A 20,154-nucleotide genomic window follows, 5' to 3' on the forward strand; every position below is an offset into this window, starting at 1 on the left:
GTCCCAACACACATGATGGCACTTGTGACTTGGCAGGAACAATAGCAACTCCCCCTGCCTGCCCTGTACTGAGCTGGGAAAGACAGCAGCTCCACCCTGGGAGGGAAGTGTGGGGGAGCAAGTGGAGCACACTGGGGCTGATCCCCTGTGCAAGTGCTGTCTAGGCAATAGCTCTCTCCAGGAATTCTCCTCCTGATACCAACCATGCAACAGTCTGGCAGGACCCCAGAGCAGAGAGCGTCCAATTCTTCAAACAGGGAGAGAAAAGCACCCCAACAGGCACCAGGACTCACACGGAGGGCAGCTCAGTCCTGCAGAGGTATGGTCCCTGTGCCATGCAAAGGAAGACAAAGAGGTTTGCAAACCAAACAGAGCAGGTGGGTGAAGTTGCACCCTACCCTCCAGCTGCTGTACACGATCATGGGTTTGGTACTACCTGCTCCTGGCACTCCCAAGGAGCAGACAAAACATCACATGAAGCCGACAGCCCATTCAGGGAAGACTCAGCTCCTGAGGAGCTGCCTCTCTCAAGTCTGCATGAAAAGTGGGACCTGTAAGAGCAAAGAAAGAAGAGACCAAAAATCACAGTGGCACTTACAAACCAATTTTTAGTAACTCCCTCCAAAATTTAGCTCAAATTCAATTCTTCTCTTCCAGAATTTGGTCATTATTTTGCAGAATATTTGTCTCCCTGCAGCAGCTGCCTAATTTAAAGGCTGCAATCTGATATCTCCCAACACTTCCCAAGCCTCAGACACAGATCTTCCAATAACAGATTGAGTTATGAGTTAGATGTAACAAAATACACTCACCTGCTCAGATCAGATACAGGAAAGTTTGAGGCCATCAGCCACATCCTGATGCTGAATGTTAGAGTTAAATGACTATCTGCTCAGCTCAAGCTGGCCTCAAAACACAAGTAGCAGCAGGGTGTTTAACAAAGCAGGCAAATGTGCAGCAGAATCTGTGAGCAGGAGTTTGCTGACACCAGCAGCAGAGAGCATCACACTGTGCACAGACAGGTCCCTGCGTCCCTCGCTCACAGGCTCTCAGCCTGGCTCATGTTTTCCTTACTGGCAGCCCCAGGTACACATAAGAGGAACAGGGATGCTGACGACTGGCTGGTACCTGCAGCCAGGACCAAGGATGCAGCACAGCCGTGCAGCACCACAACCTCCCCCTGCACAGGCAGGAAGAGCCCAAAGGCAGGTGACAGCCCTGCTGCACCAGTGTGCCACCAAATGGTGACAGGGCCACCCCCACAACCACCCCACTCTCCCCCCTGGGAAGGACAAACATTGCACACTCTGGACAGTCAGGGCTCTGCTATTTATTGAGCTCTAGGTTTGTATGTACATCCATTTACAGTGCTTGGTTTGGTGACAGCATGGCAAGAGGATGTGTGTCACAGTCTTCCCCAGCTTAGAGACTTGGATGAGGGCTGAGCTCAGGAGCAGATCTCAGTCACAGCCTGGGCTTCTATAATCATCCCAACAAGGAAGTGTCCTGAGGGAGACAAGACTTTTAATAGCTGAGCCCAGACTGAGAAGCTAAAAATTCCAGAGGTTGCCCAGGCAAAAGCAGACATCCCAAACTCTCTCAAGCATCTGACTAGGCTCAGCCTAACTGGGATCAGAGAACAGGAGGCATGTAGACAGCTAGATGACTCAATGCTCCGACAGTCGCGATGCTGGGGCTGCACCTCCAGTCCCCTTGAGAAGGAACTCCCACCCTCAGAGGTGAGATCCCCCACACGCAGACAGATAAGCATCATGTGCTGCAAACAACTGTTACTCATTTTTCACTGGAGAAGCTGCCTCCTCTACATGCCCTGGCCTGTTCCCAAGCAGTGATTTTATGGAGCCTGCTTGCTCTCCCAAGCAATGTCCCTCTGACATGTACACATTTCCACACACTCTCATGGCAGAAAGCAAATAAGTGTCTGGCTTAGCTGTTAAAAGCCAGACAATTCCCTGCTGAGGCATAGTATCTTCTGCTGAGAGAAGCCAGTGCTCCCAAGGAAAATATAGGGACTTCATAGGGTGTCATGCCCAGTGGGTGGCCAAGGACACAGCTTTCAGTTACCCGTGCTCATAGCAGGTAAAGATGAAACATTAACACAATTAACGCACATTAGTGTGAATAAGCCTTGCCTAAAAATGGTAGTAAATGAGCATGACATCCATATTACTCACACTAACCTACAAGGCTAAGAGCAGGACTAGGCACTTTTTAAAAAAAACCTGTTTTCTAGAGGGAGAAAAAAAAAAAAAGTGGATCTGGGACGTAAATAACTTCTCTGCTTCAGTCCACCAAGTCAGGCCAGATCCTGACAGCACTGCTGGGAGCAGAAAACACACAAGCAAGGAACGGGTGTATGTGCTGTGTATTCCTGAGCTAGAAGCCTGACACAGCACTCTAAACAGGCTCTGCCAGGCCTAAGCACCTCTGAAACACCGGCTCTGGAGCAGAAAGGTCTGGTGTGCCCCACAGGATCATCCCAGCGCTCTTCCTTAGGAAGTCCTCAGCAGACTGTGGCTGTAAGTCGCTTGGTGAAGACAGGAGGGCAAGTGAGAAAGCGAAGTTACTACTTCTCCAGCTGCATTTTAACTGTGTGCTACACACAAGGGAAAAAATGGGGACTTCTTCGTTCATGAAGGTCACCAGGTACCTGCAAACATGTGCAAGGCAGACGTTCCTGTGAGGGAGAGGAGGATTGTCGCAATGCGGTCTCTGATGGGCAATAAGGTGAGTGGGGAGAAGGAGTCAGCCTGTCCTCTGCCCCATGAAAACCAAGTATCTAAAAATGTCCCTCAACCTTGGAAACAGCAGATGAGCTGGGACTACCGGAAGCAACAGTGACCCCAAGCAGAGCTAGTTCCAGTAACAAAGTGCTCTGTTTGATGACCCATGTTCTTGCATATTGGCTCAGCAAGGACCATGCAAGCCAACAGCCCTGGAGGCAAACTTTCTCCTTTTCCAGTAATCCGATGGCTTGGTTGAAGTGAAGGGCCTGCTCCTTGGGGAAATTTTTATACTCCAAAGCCATTGCCAATGCAATGGCAGCGGATTTGACTTACATTACAGGAGGGCAGTTGATTATATCATTACAGTTGATTCAGGCTGATGGAAAAGAACAGCTCACACCTGGGATCAGAGAGCTTTCCCCATAGAGCAGGTGAGCGATCTCAACCCAGAACAGTTTCACACAGCTAGGCTGGTTTTATTATTTTGGTTGTGAGCTCTCCCCAGCTCTTCCAGTGCATCTTCCCTGAGTCTGTGGAGGGAATCTCCCATTGCTATGTCACAGGAACGGCTCCCCACTCCCATATCACCTTAAAAAATTGCTTCCTCCTCAACATGCCAATCACCACTCCTCAGCCCAAGTTCTGTTGAAACACATTCCATTGGGATCAAACACACAGCAGCAAGGCTTTCTCCTAAAAGAAACACAATCCCTTCTGCAGGCGGAAGGCAGGGGGTGACCGGCTGCAGAGCTGTAGTGTCCCTGCCCACACAGGCCCATCTCTGCCCGGCGCAGCAGCAGCGTCCCCGCCTCAGGAGATTGTAGAGAATTCCTTTAGCAGCAGTTCCTGGCTCAGCGTGTTGAAAGCAAGGTTCTTCCTCACATTGATGCTGATGGACCGAACCTGACAGAAACAAAACAAGATGTTTTAGCCAAGGGACTCCTCCTGGCTCCTCATGAGCCTGGCAGTTTTGATACCAGTGACCTCCATGCTCAGCATGAAACTGTTCTGCACAGTTACAGCTCCACAGAACTTGCTGCAGTAAGCTCTTGCTGAGACTCCAGGTTAGCAAGAAAACACTGAGATTCAGCAGTTTCCTGGAATAATAGGAATGTCTACAGTGACATCCCAGAAAGAAGAGTAAATTCCCAGTGAGACAGGGGTGGGAGAGGATGCTCTGTTTGGATTCATGAGCTATGATGTGTTTCCTGGTCTGGGGCAAGGATGAGGAAAGTAAGCATTTCCACGTTGCAGCTGGAAGATCATATTGGTAATAGTGCCCACTGGAGTGCCAGCCAGCATTTTCCTGGATTAATGCAGTGCCATGGCCTCTTTCCTGCTCCAGAACCCAGAGCCAAAGATACAGACTCAAGGAAAGTTCAGAGGCCATGCCACTAAGCTGAATACACAGATTATCACCCAAGCTGGCAGAAAACCCTGGGTTCAGAGCCAGCTGTGTGTACTCTGAGTGAGTGTCTTACACTTGCAGCTGGCTCACTGACTGTCTCTGAAGAAGAGACACCTTTATCCCTCAATAACACCCAGACTTCTGGTCACCCACAGAGCACAAAGAAGAGCTGGGCAGCCCTGTTGCGCAGCCACTTCCCTTCCCCCTTCGTGCCTGCAGACTCGTTGGCCGAGCACACAGGCCCCAGACTGGGCTCACTCTCAGCTGCACTTGGCAACGAGAAAACAAAGTCAAACATCATCTGTGTCAGCGACTGTGCAGCAGTGACAGAAAACAAAACTGACACAAGCTCATCCAAACAACGGGATTACAGTTCCCAGAGACTCGGAGCCTGTGATAATAAGGTTGTTGCTGACCTGGTTAGTGTTTTGTGCTTTTTAAAAGCACTGGGGGAAGAATTATAGAGAAGCAGAATGAGGAATCCAACACTGGGGACAGAAAACCACATAAATATACATACACACACACACACACACACACACACACACATATATATACTGCTGAGGGTCCCACTTGCTGCCCTGGTGAGAAAAAAAGAAGGGAAGGGCAGAAAGCTCCCCAAAAGGCAAACGTGTAAGACAGGGAAGGAAATCAAAACATGGAAGGTTAACAGGGAAAGCTATAAAATGAATGCCAGTGAGCCCCATTGCATAGATCCTAACAACCTGAGCATGCTAGCAAAGATGTCTATGCTTAAAGACAGAGTATTTAAGTTTCATGTCATCTGCAGAAGCCACAAACTCTTCTTCATCAGGATGCTTGGCACGGACCCCATGTGTTCCTTGGAGCACCCCCTTCTCATCTCTCTTCTCTAGGTGCCTTTTGACTTACTCCATCCTGAAACAGTTTGGAATCATGTCTTTCAAGATTACCACAGGTTACAGCCTATGTTAACCACTGCAAGTGGTCTCCAGAACACTGTTTTGCACTGGGCTGTCTTGCTGCCAGGAGACATATGTCTCACTGACAGGATTTGGTCCCAGTCCTACCAAGTGCTCCCACCTCAGGGATTCAGTCAGTTCTCACCAGAGGGAAAGAACATGGCTAACCAGATTCACAGAGTCCTCTGCCCTGGGGATCATGACTGCCTGCAGAAAAAGGGTAGGTGTTACATGTAGTGTAATCCTTATTCTGACCAGAAGCATTTCTATGGGTCCCAGCAACATAAAGAACAAGCAGGAATGTGACCCTGGCCTCAGGAACTGCTGCCAGGGGCAGGTACCAGCAGCAGAAGATTCCCAGCTTGTATACACATCAAGTTCTCCAAGAAGGATGTGTCTCTGCAAGCCCAGGAAGGGAGGCTGGAGTGGCACGATGAGAACACAGGGCTTAGCAGAAATTGCAGCTATGGAGTGGAGCACAAGAAATTAATTAGCCTGATTAGTTTGCAAAGAGAAGGAGGAATAGAGCAAACACTCTCCAATATGTAAAATGAGGTCAGAAAGAGAACAGTGAGTAATATTTATCTGGCTCCCCGGGGATGGGGCAAGAAATACTTAGCCTAATTTAAGACAAAGAAGATTTACACAGGAAAAGAGGAAATACTTCCAAACCTATAGTTTGTGAAGGAGTGGAATAGCTCACCTGTGGCTACTGTGAAGCTGTTTTCACTTAAAGACAGCTTTGGGTTTCAAGAGGAGTTTTAGACATAGACTTTGGTCAAGACCATTCTAGCTGGACTTAGATCTGCTTTTACACAAGTTGGAAAGAAAACTGGCCATGATAACAACACACAAGACCGATGTTTCTACAAATCTCTGTCCAGCATTTCTTCTGCTGTGAGAAATCAGGCAGCCCTGAGCCAACCCACTTAAATGGTAAGAATAGCTCAGATCAGAGTTAAATCAAGTTATCTCCACCACCAGGACTCAGCACAGGGAGCCAGAGCTCATTTCCCTTTTGGGGTTGGAAGACCAGACAGTGACACAGGGAAATATCAGCCTGTAACAAGGATAAACTTTAGAAGCTTCCTGTAGTCTAGCTGAGCTGTTTCATTCATGAGGCTACACTCCAGGACTCCTCCTAGCCCACTGGTGCAGCAGGCAGTCCAAGCCTGGCTGCCAGACTGGAAGCTACCAGATCTCTCCAGGGTAACTTACACAAGTGCCCCAAAACCACAGAAAGTAAGGTCAGAGCTTTAACATTCATTCTGCAGGGAAGTAAAAGCAGATTACATGTCCTCTCTTGCTTCTGTATGGAGCACTAGGGCCAGAAGAGCTTTTAAAATTGTTTTCTCCCTATTAGCCCACAACCTTTGAAGAAATGGGAAATGCATGAAATGCTGACATCATCTGGAAGATGATGAGGGAATGAAGGAATGGATGAAGCGACGGCATTAACCATGTGAGGAAAACAGGATTCAGTTCTAGTTTTGTGTCATTATAGCTGGATGTGTGCAAAGCTGCACAGACACTCCTACTTTGCAGCAAGTCTCATCAATTAAACCTGTTTCTAATCAACAAGCAGCTCTTAAGATATTTGTACAATGGGAGGAAGGTTTACACTGACTGCTACATCTAATTAAAAGTCAAATTAATGTAATTTCCTCAGCAGAAATCAATCCCTAATCAGACTATACTGAAGTGACAATGAGACTCTACTGAAATCTATCCAACTGCAAAGACAGGGAACTGCAAAGACAGGGAAAGATGCTGAATCTCTTTCCACACATTTCTTCAGCTGCAATGCAAGGGTCCAAAGGCTCACATCCAAACCATTCATTCTATCAAAGCATCACAGACCTCAAATGACATCCCTGAGGCTTCAAAGGAAAAGATATAAAAAGTGTTAGAAAACTTCCTAACTTCCTTCCTTTAGCCCCTCAAAGGCAGCACAACAGGCCATAAAACCCAGTTGATAAAACAATCTGCACATCACCTTCCACCACAATGTGGCTGCAGTATCGCAGCCTTTGAAAGCTTCTTTGTAAAGGGAATGGGAGAAGAAAGCAGATTTTTCTTTGGGATTAGCAAGAAAGAGCAGCACTGAGGCAAAGCCAGAGAAGCGAAGCAGTGCATTAGCAAAGCAGGTCAAAGGAGTGAGAACAAGATTTCTAAGCATAAAGGAGCCCAGAGAATGGCATGGGGAAGCTTCTGCTCACTCACTTAATGGGAGCACAGAGAGATGAAAAGGTGGCTGAAAAGAAAAATGACTCCTGCATGTCATTCCCCACCCAAGAAGGGTTTGCTTTAATGCAATCACATAGATAGTGATAAGAAAACCAGGTAGAATCTGGAAAGAATTATTTGCAAACAGATTCTGTTCAGGAAGACCTGATGGGACAACCATGACCTTGGAAACCATAATGGAAATCTTTAATTCACTATCAGCCCTGCTTATTTATCACAGTCCACAAAGAGAACTGCAGCAACTTCCCTCTGCCCCTCCATGAAATCTCTCAAACCTCAGTAGTTAAACACAAAGCATTGCATAGCAGGGCATTCATTATCCAACATCAGACCAGCTACAGAAGCCAAGGTAAAGACTCCAAAGCTTCACAAAAAGGAAGCAAAGTACCTGGTTTGAAGAGGCTATGGGGAGGACATGGCAAATTAGGACCTTTCTGATGAGTTATTTGAACAATTAATAAAGCAGTCAGTTACTGTGCACCTAGAGAAAAACAGAGCAAGAAGGCCAGGAGGCCAGCTGGGTTTGCTGAAGACAAATCATAACATATCAGGTTGATTTCCCGCTGTGTTGAGGGAATGGCTTAATGGAATGCAGGGGATTTTCTGTAGCTGTGAGTAAAGAACGTTTAATAGGGTCCCAATTCTCAGGGCATCTAGAGATGTGGATTAAACAGATTCACAACTGGGTCAAATCAGCACATTTATACAGTAATTATTCAGGCTTTAATATGCTCTTGAGGAGATGGTCCCAGGGGTACCCGGACGGGCAATTTCAGAAGGGAGTTGACAGGCTGGTTACGCTAAACCTATTCTTAAATGATACAAAATTGGGATTTCAAGAAAAAAAATCAGTCTAGGAACAAAATAATTTTAGCTGAAGTGTTTTGTGGCTGTGATGATCATAGGACTGAGAATGTCATTTTAATCAATTGGCATGATCAGCCTGAGCTTCTGCCAGGCCAAGTGGAAAGTGGGGCATGCAGGAAGCAGAGCAGTCATGTGGCCAAGAGGCTGGGGAAGGAGATGCTGGCTGAGGATGGGAGCCCTTGGGACAGAACAGATGACAACAGAAACAGGAATGTGCCTTATTTCCACAGTACAGTAATAGAGGAAGCCTGTGTCACAATAAGGCTATGGCCAAATTTCTTTGCATGTGTTCCAGAAAAGGTATTAAACAGCAAGCTAGAGAGACAAAAACAGGCACAAAAGAACACAGAAGAATGGCATGGAAGTGATTGCAAGTGGCTTTGCCCATTTACTACCCAATGTCTGGAATGGCCCCAAAAGCATTCCATACAAGGAAACAAAACCAATTCAGGTGCTTGCTCTGGAGCAGAGTAGACAGAGGGATGCACGACATTCCCAAACTAATGCAGACTCGTGATGGAGTGGGCAGGCATCAATTACTCATGAATCAGGAAGGACAGAACTGGGAGAGAGAATCAGCTCTCAAACTGGTGGAGAAAGCTGCCACAGTTAGAGATCTCTCCCTTCGCTGAAGCTGTAATGATTCCAGAGTGAGGAAAAACAGGCTCCCCTCAGATACCAGACATTACAAAAACTTTGCCTCCCTGCTGATGTGGCTCTTGGACAAGAAAAGTTGCATCAGGGCTCTCTGGAGCAGGGGAAGCAAGCCAGCTTGCTAAAGAATACAACTACAAATCCAAATTATTTGGACTCAGTTTTGTATTTGCTCTATTACTTTTGTGGGATTTCCTACCATCAGTGTTCTCCTCTTGCAGAAGGAGACGTTTTTAGGGAGTGCCTTCACTATCTTTGCTTGGGAACCCTATTTTGTGAGTGATGGAGGAAAGCAACAGGTAGGAACATGTTTCACCAGCATCACATACTCTGTTCAGTCCCATACTTTGTGCTCCCCTTAACAACAGCAAAAAAGCGAAGTTGCTCTCTGTGATAAACCCAAAGCGGGAGCAGTCAGCTTCTCCCCATGCAAATTTACCACTACAAAACACAGAGGATCGCCATGGCAAAAGGGACAGACACTGACCAACCAGTGCTGGCCTAAGCAGCCTGGAGGTTCCTCTTCAGCCACACAGGGAGCTCCAGGAAGCTCTCAGATCTGTCGAGACACACAGTGTCTGCCCAGATCCTACTCCTGCCCTGTCTTTTGAGGCAGCCCAATGAAGGCTGCTCAGCTATACCCCAAATGCCACTGCCCAGGCCATAAGCAAAGGGTCTGAAAGAAGGTTGTTGATTCTGCAGAGTCAAGTCAGCTTACCAGTTCCTTGAAGAAGGCAGCCTCTTTATGCTGCTCTGAGTAGCGCTCATACTGGTCCAGTCCGTCCTGCAGTTTCAGGGTCAGCGTGTCGTAGTTGGACCGCACCACTTCCAAAACCTGCCAAAGACAGCCAAATACAACAGAAGAGTCAACATCCACAGATACCTCACCACAGGAGGAGCAAGGCTAACACAGATCACAGCTCTGGCACCTATGTTGTTTTTGCACCATAGATGGCTTTAACAGCCAATATTTGGCTCGTAACTGACAACACAGAGATGAGCACTGAATGTTTCCTAATGCCAGTAAGGAAGAGTCCTCAAATTCATGGAATTTCTTCATTCATGAGAATAGTGCATGGAGCCTATATGTAAGACAGCAGCAGTTTTCTGTCACCAGAAGTAGACATGATCTCAGTAAATTATGCAGCTAATTACCCCATTAACACACAAATACAACACAGTAGGCACTATACACACACGGGTTCGCCTGACCCCATGGTCCTTCCAGGGCTAGTTTTGCCAGCACACCTCCCCCTCCTGGCTTGGGAATCACCATTCACCACCTGCTAAACTACCAGCTTCTACATCTGCTCAGGTCAGCTTCCATACAGAACACTGCACTTCTCTCCTGATGGGAACAAGCTTCTGATAGGCACTAGGAGAAGACCAATCCTGGTACGGACTCTGGTTTAAGAAAGAGATGAAGACACAAATCCAGGTCTTCCTGCCCAGGAGATACTTTACTATCTGCCTTCACTGCAACAAAAGCACTATAGTTTTTATTACTGCCCTACTCTGCTCCCAGCACTAGGCTATACTTGCAATTCATAGCTACACATCTCTGTCCTATTGAACTATTCATTTTCCTAGCTAGGGAACACCAAGAGGGACTCCCACGATGATTTTTAGCTTCAAAGCATTGCATGGACTAACATATTCCATTTGTGAGATGGTTAGTAACAATAATGTTCCTAGAAGGAACCATAGAGCTCAGCACTCCTGGGCAAACATGCTTGAAACAATTTTCTTAAAGACATGAACTTCTTTCTAGGCTGTTACTATTTGCTCTGAGAGCTAAACAGAATATCAGCATCTGAGGCTTGCACTACAGTAGCCCCCACTTATGACAAGGCTCAACCAGCAGGACACATATGATAAGGTGCAAAGGAAAAGGACTCTGCTCCAAGGCATCACAACTCAGAATAGATCCTAAGAAGAGCATTGCAGAGGATTTAAGACAACAGTGACTAGAACAATGAAGAGCCCTTGTGCTTCTTTTGTCCTCTCAACAATGTAAACACTACCCTCAACTGTCCCTTTAGGCAGCTAGCAGCTCCTGCCCCTTTACAGGACTGAATCCCATCCTTACACCCCTTATGCCAGGAAACTTGGTCTTGCTTAGGGTTCCTTCAAAAGCTTGTTTCCTCCAAACTCTGCATGTGGCAGTGGTCCACAGGGACATTCATGCTAGAGCCTAAGGTGATAGAAGCCACAGGGCATCACCTAATCAAGGATTAGGGGCAAAGAAAGGGTCCCAAAAGCGGTTCCCAGGTGAGATGGTCATACAGCAGTCACTTTGCAGCTCAGCTGTCCTCCAGCACTGCACAGACAAAGTGGGGTAGGAATAAGCATTTGGACTCAGTCTCAGAGGTCTTTTCCAACCTAATTGATTTTAATTCTGATTCTAATTCTGCAGTGTTACTTAAGAAACAGCCTGACAGTGTCCTGCTGTTGTGAAAGCACACAGCCTCCTCTCCAGGACTCATTGCCTAATGCTGTTTGTCAGCTCCACTGGCAGAGAGAAAGAACCCTCTGCAATGACAGCCACCTCCAAATTCAGCCTGCCCTTCTTGTCCCTGTGTGCCAAAGCTGCAAGAAGTATCACAGAGCCAAAAGCAGTGATGAAAGAAAGCCACCAGGGCACAGGAATAACTATCCACCAGGGATAGAGCACAGTAGTATAATGCACCTTCTTCTGAGCAATAAAGAATCCAGCATCTTGCTCCTGTCAATTGGAGGAAGCCAAATTGACCAAGATTAATAAGCTGCAGGGGAAAAACCTTGTTTGAAAGGTGAGGAATCAAATAGGCTTCTCCAGCAGTAACTCAGGGTGAAGGCATTTTACTCAGGGCTACCCCACTTCCCAGGAACCTTCCCCTGAGCTCCTCTTCACTCTCCTTGTGTCCCCTTATGCAGAGCCATGCACAATGCCATACAGGTGTGCCCAGACAATGGATGGACATGCTTCTCCACAAAAGAATTAGGATTCCTCCTTGCTAGCTCTGAGCAGAAATCTCTTCAGATATTCAGAGGTATCCTCAACCCATGGTAAAGAGAAATAAACTCTGAGGGCAGCAGTAAGCTCTGTAACCAGTATCCTTTAAATCAGCCCTCCTGCACCTCCTTTGAAAGGCAGCTAAGAACTCAGTTTGATACCTTAACAGGAAAGGAACAAGAGGCCCCGAAGTCTCTACTGTGTTACCCACTACTTATCGTAGTCTCTGCAGTGAACTTGAGATCAGCTTATCCCTTTAGCTACGTATTTCATTGGCTTCCACTCCTTAACTCCTTTAATTATGAGATAGAACTTAAAAAGAAAGAGTAAGTTAAAAATAAACAGCTTCTCCCCACTGCCTGATAATTTCCCTTTCTTGCTGCTGCTGAGAAAAAATGCTACGTGGGATCTGAGATAAACCCACTCACAGATAATTTCACTTCATACTTTGTAATGGATAGAAACTGTTACCGAGATTAGGATCTGCCATCCTTGAGACGATTTCATCTGCTCTTTAAGATGCAGCTGCTAGACAGAGGACAGGTTAAAGAGCAGCAGAAGATACTAAGAGCATCTAACATGAAGGTTTAAAAGCTTTCAACACAGATGACAAGGAACTCAAATTCTCTGTGTAACAGAAGACTGTATGTTAGCATCCTTTGCTCTCCTTACATGCTGCTTTGACTTTTGCTCAGGAAAACTACGCAGGAAGAGCAGCGCATTTCGTTAAACACACGAGATCTTTATCTGCACCTTTCCATCAAACAAAAAGAACTAGAGGAATTTAATTTTGAGATTAAAGCATTTCTCCTTCAAGGTCATGTCCAACCTGTTCTTCCTAGAAGTCTCTAAACCAGAAAACATGAATTCCAAGATAGTGAAGTATGAATGACTTAAAAGAAGGGACTTTCAGTTGGACTCTCTCAAACAGATTTTAAATAGTCATTCAGATTCTTACAATCTCATGGGCATCTGGAAAAACACCAGTTCTAGTGTCAGGCAAGGATAGAGGAATTTGGACTGTACATTATTTCAAAGGAGCTTGATGTGACTCCTCAGATTGCAAGGGTGAACATGCAGGGCAATCTATTTTTCTTTAAAATGTTTTACTGGACCTTTAGAGTGGAAAAAAACCCTAATGGAGTCACAATCTAAAACTCTTTTTGTTGGTTACCTTAGGGGGATTGGAGTCTTAAAAAAGCAATATGACGAAGTGAGCAACTCAGGCAGTCAATACAAGAAGAGTGAAGGCTGCTAAATTCCCTTCCTGCAGTTACCTGTATCAGCCCCAGAGGCTACATTCGCTCATTTACTCCACTGCAACCAACCTGAAGTCAGTGGAGCTGCACCACTGTAATATAAAGATAATTTGCCATCAAATTAACCCCCTGCCCCATCGCTCACTCACTGACTGCTTTCCAGAAATTCCAGGGAAACATTAGCTATTCAGATCCCTGCATTTGTGTCCCCAAACCAACCTTTCAGGAGCTGCTCTCTGAGCAAGTGCTTTCTGTGGCACTCAGATTTCAGCTTCCTCCTGCAGCTACAACTGCCCATGCCCCTGAACTCTCCTTCCCCAGTAACATCGACAACGTGTGAGCAGAGGCATCCCCTGAGCAACACAGTAGGAGGGCTGGCTTCTGACAGAAGGGCTGATGTGGGGCTCAGCTCTCCACAGCATCCCACCCATGCCATGCCCTGTCCTGCCATGCCACTGCACCTAGAGAAACAACATTATTTTGCAGAGTTTTTGCCTCCTTACTGTGCTCCATCCACCACCTTATCGCTACCTTCCAAACTGGACGGACAACCTCCATTGTTTGGGTCAGTGGGCTCTTGAGGACACAAGCTCTTAAACCAGTTCTCCCAGAACCAATTGCCCCTGCCCTGCAATTTTCAGCATTCAAAACAGACCACAATTTTGCTGTAACACTCACTACACACAGGCTCCTTCCTTACTGCACCAGAGCGGTTCCCTCTGACCGATCCTCAACAAGAGCCGACATACTACACTCTCCCAGGAGAGACCGGACCTTCTGGAAGAGCCTGTCCTGGGGAAACACGGGGATTACACATGGCAGTTTCCTATCCCTATCCTACCCAGCACACGGTCACCGTTAGCAGCAAAGCCAGAGAAGAAGCTGAACTGGCAATGAAATCTAACAGGCAACATGCAACACTAGGGCCCATCTGTCTGAAAGACACCATTTGCTTCATTACTTAACTTTTTAACCTGCAGAATCTTTCATCATCTGCAACTGCAGTCTCTCTGCTTTACTGGAACATAAAATTAGAGAGCACCAGCAATTCACAGCTCCCAGCAAAGGACCTGGTGCTGGGTGGATTCTGGGAAGCATGCACAGGTAATGACAGAAAAATAAAAGGAAAAACAGAAGCAAAAAGAAATCAAGGTCTCTACACTGTCTTTTAAATCAGCACGGGAAAGGACAAGAATGCAATCAGTCAGCATCACCAGTACCTCGCTAAAGCCTCTCCATGCCCTTAAGACAGTAATTAGCTACCACGACAGAGCAGTTGGAACAGCACTGATTGAATGATCTCAAATCAAGTAAAAGGCAAAAACCCACCCCAACAACCCCCAGGTTAAAATGCACTTGCCCCACACACCAGCTCCATGGCACTCACATGGCTAGGATGGGGGGAGGCTCTCCAGATCAAGCCTAGCAAGCCCTCACAGGACAGAAAAGTCAGGTGCTCCATCCCAGCTGTCCCATGCCAGAGGATCGAGCAGCCAGTCTATGGGGCATGTAATGCTGACCTCTCATCAGCACTACTACATGGCACAGGGGCAGAGGGCAGCCAGGGACAGACAAACAATCCTCCCTGCAGAGGTATTGGAGTGCCTGTCACTGCCTGTGTATCACACACAGAGGGAATTCTGGCAGTTCCACCTCCCAAACCCAGGCAAAGCCCAAAACACCACAAGCAAACTCAGCAGTCTGTCCCCTCAGTTCAGACCATGGAGGCTGTAGGACATTACGGTTTTCCTATTCCAGTAGAATGCCCAATGTACATTTTACACTGCAGTCCTCAAATTGGCTTGTTTATTCGAGGTTTAGTACAAATGTTCCCCCTTTTCTCCCTCACTAATCTCCACAACTCCTAGTCCCTGAGCATTTCTCTTCATGAATTCAACTGAAGAGCAACATTTCTCATCGTAATGAAAAGGCTGCTGACATCTGGACTACGAAGAGGCTATTGCCTCTCCATAATAATGTGTCAGGTAATTGACATCAATTTTCCAGTACTATCTTCTAATTAATATGGAAAATGATTTTTTTTTTCCAAGTGCCATCACACTTCTCACAGAGCAACTTTAAAGTTGCTGATGCAGGCTGGAGTCTTTGCTGAAATTAATCCCCAGAAGCACCACAGACAAAGAACATAACTAAATAATTAGAAGTTAAATAAAAACACACACATACACAGCTGCCACACTTCCCAAAAGACTCTGCCCAAACCCTGGCTGCATGTGTCTCCTTCTCCCTTTTCTCTTCACAGTCTGCAGGAGCCAAGTTCAGAGACACTAAGGCTGTCAGTGCTACGCACGTGTGCTGGAAGCAGCTGCCATTCATACTGGCTTCCAGGAAAGCACCCAACCCAGGACCAGCAGCAGCACAGAGCTTTTGTCTGACCCAACACTACCTTACCTTTGCAGCTGTTCCAGAGCTAATGCAGTGCTGATGCTTTAACACCATTCCTCACCCCATGGTGATCAAGCCATGACTATTAATTCCACGTTCATGAATGCTAAGAGGAAAAGGAGGAGGATGTCCCTAGGATAGTTTAACAACTCAGATTCTCAAGACATGCTTCATGTACTGCACATATCTACGGATCCAGAGGATGTGTAGTGGGTCTAGTGGGAAAGACAAAGATCTGGGCTGGAGATGCAAATGTAGTCAGGCCACATATGTGTCTTTCAAGACATGCAGCACATTGCCATTCCTCTTCTGGTGCCCCAGATCTCCTGCATCCAGCAGCTTGCACTACATGTAGTGAAGGACCTATGGCTCCCTCTTGGTGTCAGATGAGAGCATGAGGCAGCTCAGACAGCCCCCACCGTCTCACACATCTGTCACTTCCAGAGTAGGAAGCATCATCTTGTCTGCCCTGAGTACAAGAAAAAATCCTGGCAGGAAAGTTTTTTCCCAATAGTAAAAAGTTCATCCAGCCCAAAGGATTAAGCAAAAGTAAACAAGGGCAAATTTCTCCTCTGAGGTATGAAACAGGACACCACTGATGCAGGATGTACCAGCACTGCTGGGCAGCAAGGCACAGGAGGTCTGCAGGTCACTGGGGGGCAGAATGGCCTGCAGAGGTGGGCACAGCTGCCCACGAGCCCCAGGGCGGAATTGGGCCATGAGTACATGCTCCAGTCCTGACTGTGGAGAACCAAAAGCTGATGGGACTCATGGGAGTCTTGTTCAGTGCCTGGAGTTGGACACATGGACAAGGCCGAGCAGCATATAGCAAAGACAAGTTAGCCAGGAGATAGGGAGAGGAGGTGCCCCATCTTGCTTTCCACTGCTAAGATTGGTGCAGGGCCTCCTTGCATAGAGTTCCCATCAGGTTTACTCTGACAGTTGCTAGTTTGTGTTTGCCAATCTCCCTCTGTTCAACTCACTGTGCCTTAGCCAGGACTGGGAGTGAACAGTCTTTGCCCATTAGTTCGTCCTTTGTCCCTGCCAGTCACTCCTGGCAGTCCTGCTGTGCTCAGTGAATTACTCTGTGCCTAGCCAAACATGAGGTAAGTCTAACTCTCCATGTCCCAAATCCTTCCTGAGGACCGCTTTTATATATTTTCATTTGAGTGGTATTGAAATCCAGGCCTTGCCAGTTTTCTACACAAGGCAAAAGGTTTTGATCGTACATGAAAGATTATCATTATTATTATTTTACTTAGCAACATCAAGGAGGGACATTTCACACCCCCTTTTCCTCAGCTCAGCATAGAGCCATTCTGTCAGGCTCAGATGATATACAGGAGCTCAGATGTTTGTTCAATGATCTCACAGGGATCTGTGATCTTTAAAGGAACAAGCCTACAAAGGCAACAGTTTCTATCCATGGAGTGGGAGGGTTTGGTTACAGTCTTTCTACTCTGCCCACAGGTGCCTCTTCTAAAAATAAATAATTTATGAGCTCACTCAGAAAATGACTGTTGTTCTCTGAACTCTGCTAGCAGAGATGGCATCCTGTTTTGAGACAAGAGTTATCTGCTCCAGAAATGTTTTAAACCCATAATCCATTAGAAGCCTCAGGTGTTCGACTCTAATGTTGGGAAAAGACTCATTGATCCAACCAATCTAGAACTCACACAGCTTACAGAACATCCCAAAGCCAAAAGTGTTATCCAGCTCCACCAAGAAGCTATAAATGCATAAAACCAGTGCCTATTCCAAGCTCTCATTGGACAGGCATTTGCAAGAATCAGCAGTTACTTAAAGAAATAGAAAGGCTGCAAATAAGGACAAAGGCAAAAACTAAGAGAGACTTATGGTCTCTCTGTGCACAGCTTTCAGGGGACTTAATTTGTAAGAGATATAGACAAACAGAAGAGACGAATGTGGTTGATAACCCTGGACAACTCTGTAGCCATCACTAGGGCTAAGGAGTCTTGTGCAATGACACCCTCTGAGCTCCAGCATTCAGGCAGGTGAAAGCCTGCCCACCTCACTGGAGCGCCTATGCCATGAACACTTTTGCTACATAGTAATTACAAGAAGTCACATCTACAGACACATGACAGCTCCCACACACATTAAATACACTTTGCTCAACCCATTCGGGTTTTGGAGCACAAAGAGCAAAAATGCATGTAGCCCCACACTGTTTTTTTCAAGACCAATTCACTTTTCCAGTTTCAAAGACGGTCAGTGGGTTTATACTGATCTACGTATCTCACTCGGCACAAAGAACCTGGCACTCACTGTGGGACCCTGGGCACCCTTTCCCAGACTGCAGGGACAGGCTCTCCAGAGGAAATACAGGGGGCAATTCTGCGTCATTCAAATAGGAAAACAGGTTCAGTGGGTTTCTGCCAAGGGAACAAACATCCATGTACTGCACAACACTGGCACTTTCAAAACCCAGGCAGGGAAAAAGAAGTCTAAGATCTTGAAACGAATGATCTTAAAAATTATCAATTCATAAAATAAGCAGCCTCCAGAGCAGAAATTTAGATCTGGAAGGGGATATATGCCAGAAACTAAATGAGGCCCACTAAGCTTGCCTGATTTTAGAAATTTTGTGAGGAAGGCAGGCAGCAAAAGGAAGGCCTGGATGATGGCAGGAGCATAAAACCCTGAGATAGAAAGATTTGCTATTTTGGAGTTACAGCCCATTTTGGAATTGTGAACCCTTATCTCCAGCTGGTGGCATTTATGAAAACATTTCTCACCGCTAGGTACATAAGAGCACTTGCAATTCTGCCAAGGCTTGAAATGCACTGCAGATAGCTACGGACTGGACTGTTAATTTTTTTATTTCCCCATTGTGCTTACAATTAACTTAAGTGCTGAAATGTGATGGGCTGTTCCAGGAGAAGCTTTTTATCTACCAGCTGCATTCTAGCAGAGCAGTAAATCAACCGCTGTCACCAAAGTGTCAGACAAGAGGAAGAGAGCATCCTTATGCTCACTGTTATCACTCATATTACCCGTTCAGCCTAAGTGGCTAAACCAGCATTCAGCAAATGAATGCTGTGATTTGTGTGCAACCTTTGGTGCAGTTCTCTATTTACAGCAGACCTTGTCCTCCTGAACACAAAGGAAAAAAAATAAGCAGGAGCAGCTCTTTAGCACCATTTAACCAACCAAAGCAAGACCAGTAACCTTGATGTCCACAAACAAGATAAAAGAGTTTCAAGTCATGAACTGCTGCTCCAGCTGAACTGAGAAACCAGGACATACAAAACTATTACAGAAATCAAAGACAGCTACAAGAACCTTAAAAAAAGGAGCTGAAGATTTTAAGAAAAGGTTTGAAATAAAATTCTTCCAGGGCCAGTAGTCAGAAAGCATCCTGACAAATGTTGGAACTCAAATACACCACTTTCAGTTTAGATTGCCTGGATGAAGTGACAACAGGACACCTGATGTACACCAGAGGAAACTCATTCCTAGTAAAGAAATTCAAATTTTCCCAGAAGACAGTTGGCTCAGGAATAAGGTTGTCTAAAGAACAGATTAAGACAGGATATGCAACAAAATCCTTTCTATTCAATCAAACCTGGATAGAAGTGCACTGTTCCAGTTCGAAGAAACCGAAACCTAATTGTGCCCACGGGAAAAACAATGGGGAGGTTTATTCTGGTTATGGTCTAATCAAACACCTGCAGTCACAGGAAGCTTCTGGAACTACATCACCTGGTCAGGTTCATAGAAATCAGTACAGGATCCAAGAGAGCTTGTGCCCCCCACACAGCCACCATGAACTTCTCCAAGACATAATGATTACAGACTGACTCAGAAATAAAACCAAACCAGAACTCACCAGGACTCTGACTTGAAGATGAAGAAAAATGAAAGGAGAACACAGACACTCCAAAAAGCTAGAGAGCTCGCCATGCATTTTGATTTTATTTTTTGATCTTTTACAGCAACTAGCAAGCAAATGGCCTCTATGAATGTACAACCCTGGGTCTGATGCTTGCTGAGAAAAAGTAGATGCCAATCTACCTCATGACTTTTTTTTTTTTTTAATGATCAGAAATCTTTTTAAACTTGGTTTGCACAGCATGAATAAATTTAATTAAAGGAAGCAGCAGAACTAAATACCAAGATTCTAAAAAACTGGCTACAAACCAAGTGGATGCTGTGTATTTAAAGTAAGTCAAAACAATATGGGACATGCTAGAGAAACAACCAGCTAGGACTGAGGAAGGAAGGTACGCGTTTGGAGGGGCAAAGGTTAGAAAGATCAGTTCCATAACTCCTACTTACATTTCAGCAATTAGTGGAAGTGATAAAAAGCAGTAATTCAGTGACCTGAGGAAATGCAATGAAACCAAGAAAGAGGAAATGCAGAGACCATCTGACTAACTGACCACATATGGAAAATGAACTCGAGTCTGTTCTAAGATAGGAAAAACAAGAACTTTTGAATACAAGCAAGAAGTCTGGATAGCCAAGAAACACAATGAGCAAATAGCTGTTTGATTATTGCACAATTTTGCAGTTCTACAGTATCTTCTATGAAATAAGGGCATTGGAATCAATATACAAGATTTAATACATGGATTATCAGAGAACTTACACAGAGACAACACAG

At 45.8% G+C, this 20,154-nt stretch overlaps 1 protein-coding gene across 3 annotated transcripts in view; it reads right to left on the reverse strand.

Annotated features, from left to right (window-relative positions):
- Positions 1 to 1,310: 1,310 nt before the first annotated feature.
- Positions 1,311 to 20,154, reverse strand: part of CUNH10orf76 (chromosome unknown C10orf76 homolog) — a 127,134-nt gene continuing 108,290 nt past the window's right edge. For all 3 annotated transcript variants that reach the window (XM_017804118.1, XM_017804119.1, XM_017804121.1), the window contains exons 25-26: positions 9,583 to 9,699; positions 1,311 to 3,650 (exon numbers count right to left, since the gene is read on the reverse strand). In XM_017804118.1, the coding sequence (XP_017659607.1) occupies positions 3,558 to 3,650; positions 9,583 to 9,699 (210 nt within the window). In that variant the 3' untranslated portion in view covers positions 1,311 to 3,557. The remainder of the gene's footprint in view (positions 3,651 to 9,582; positions 9,700 to 20,154) is intronic.

This window comes from Lepidothrix coronata, unplaced genomic scaffold, assembly GCF_001604755.1.
Source record: "Lepidothrix coronata isolate B3197 unplaced genomic scaffold, Lepidothrix_coronata-1.0 Scaffold8, whole genome shotgun sequence".
Classification (NCBI taxonomy): domain Eukaryota; kingdom Metazoa; phylum Chordata; class Aves; order Passeriformes; family Pipridae; genus Lepidothrix; species Lepidothrix coronata.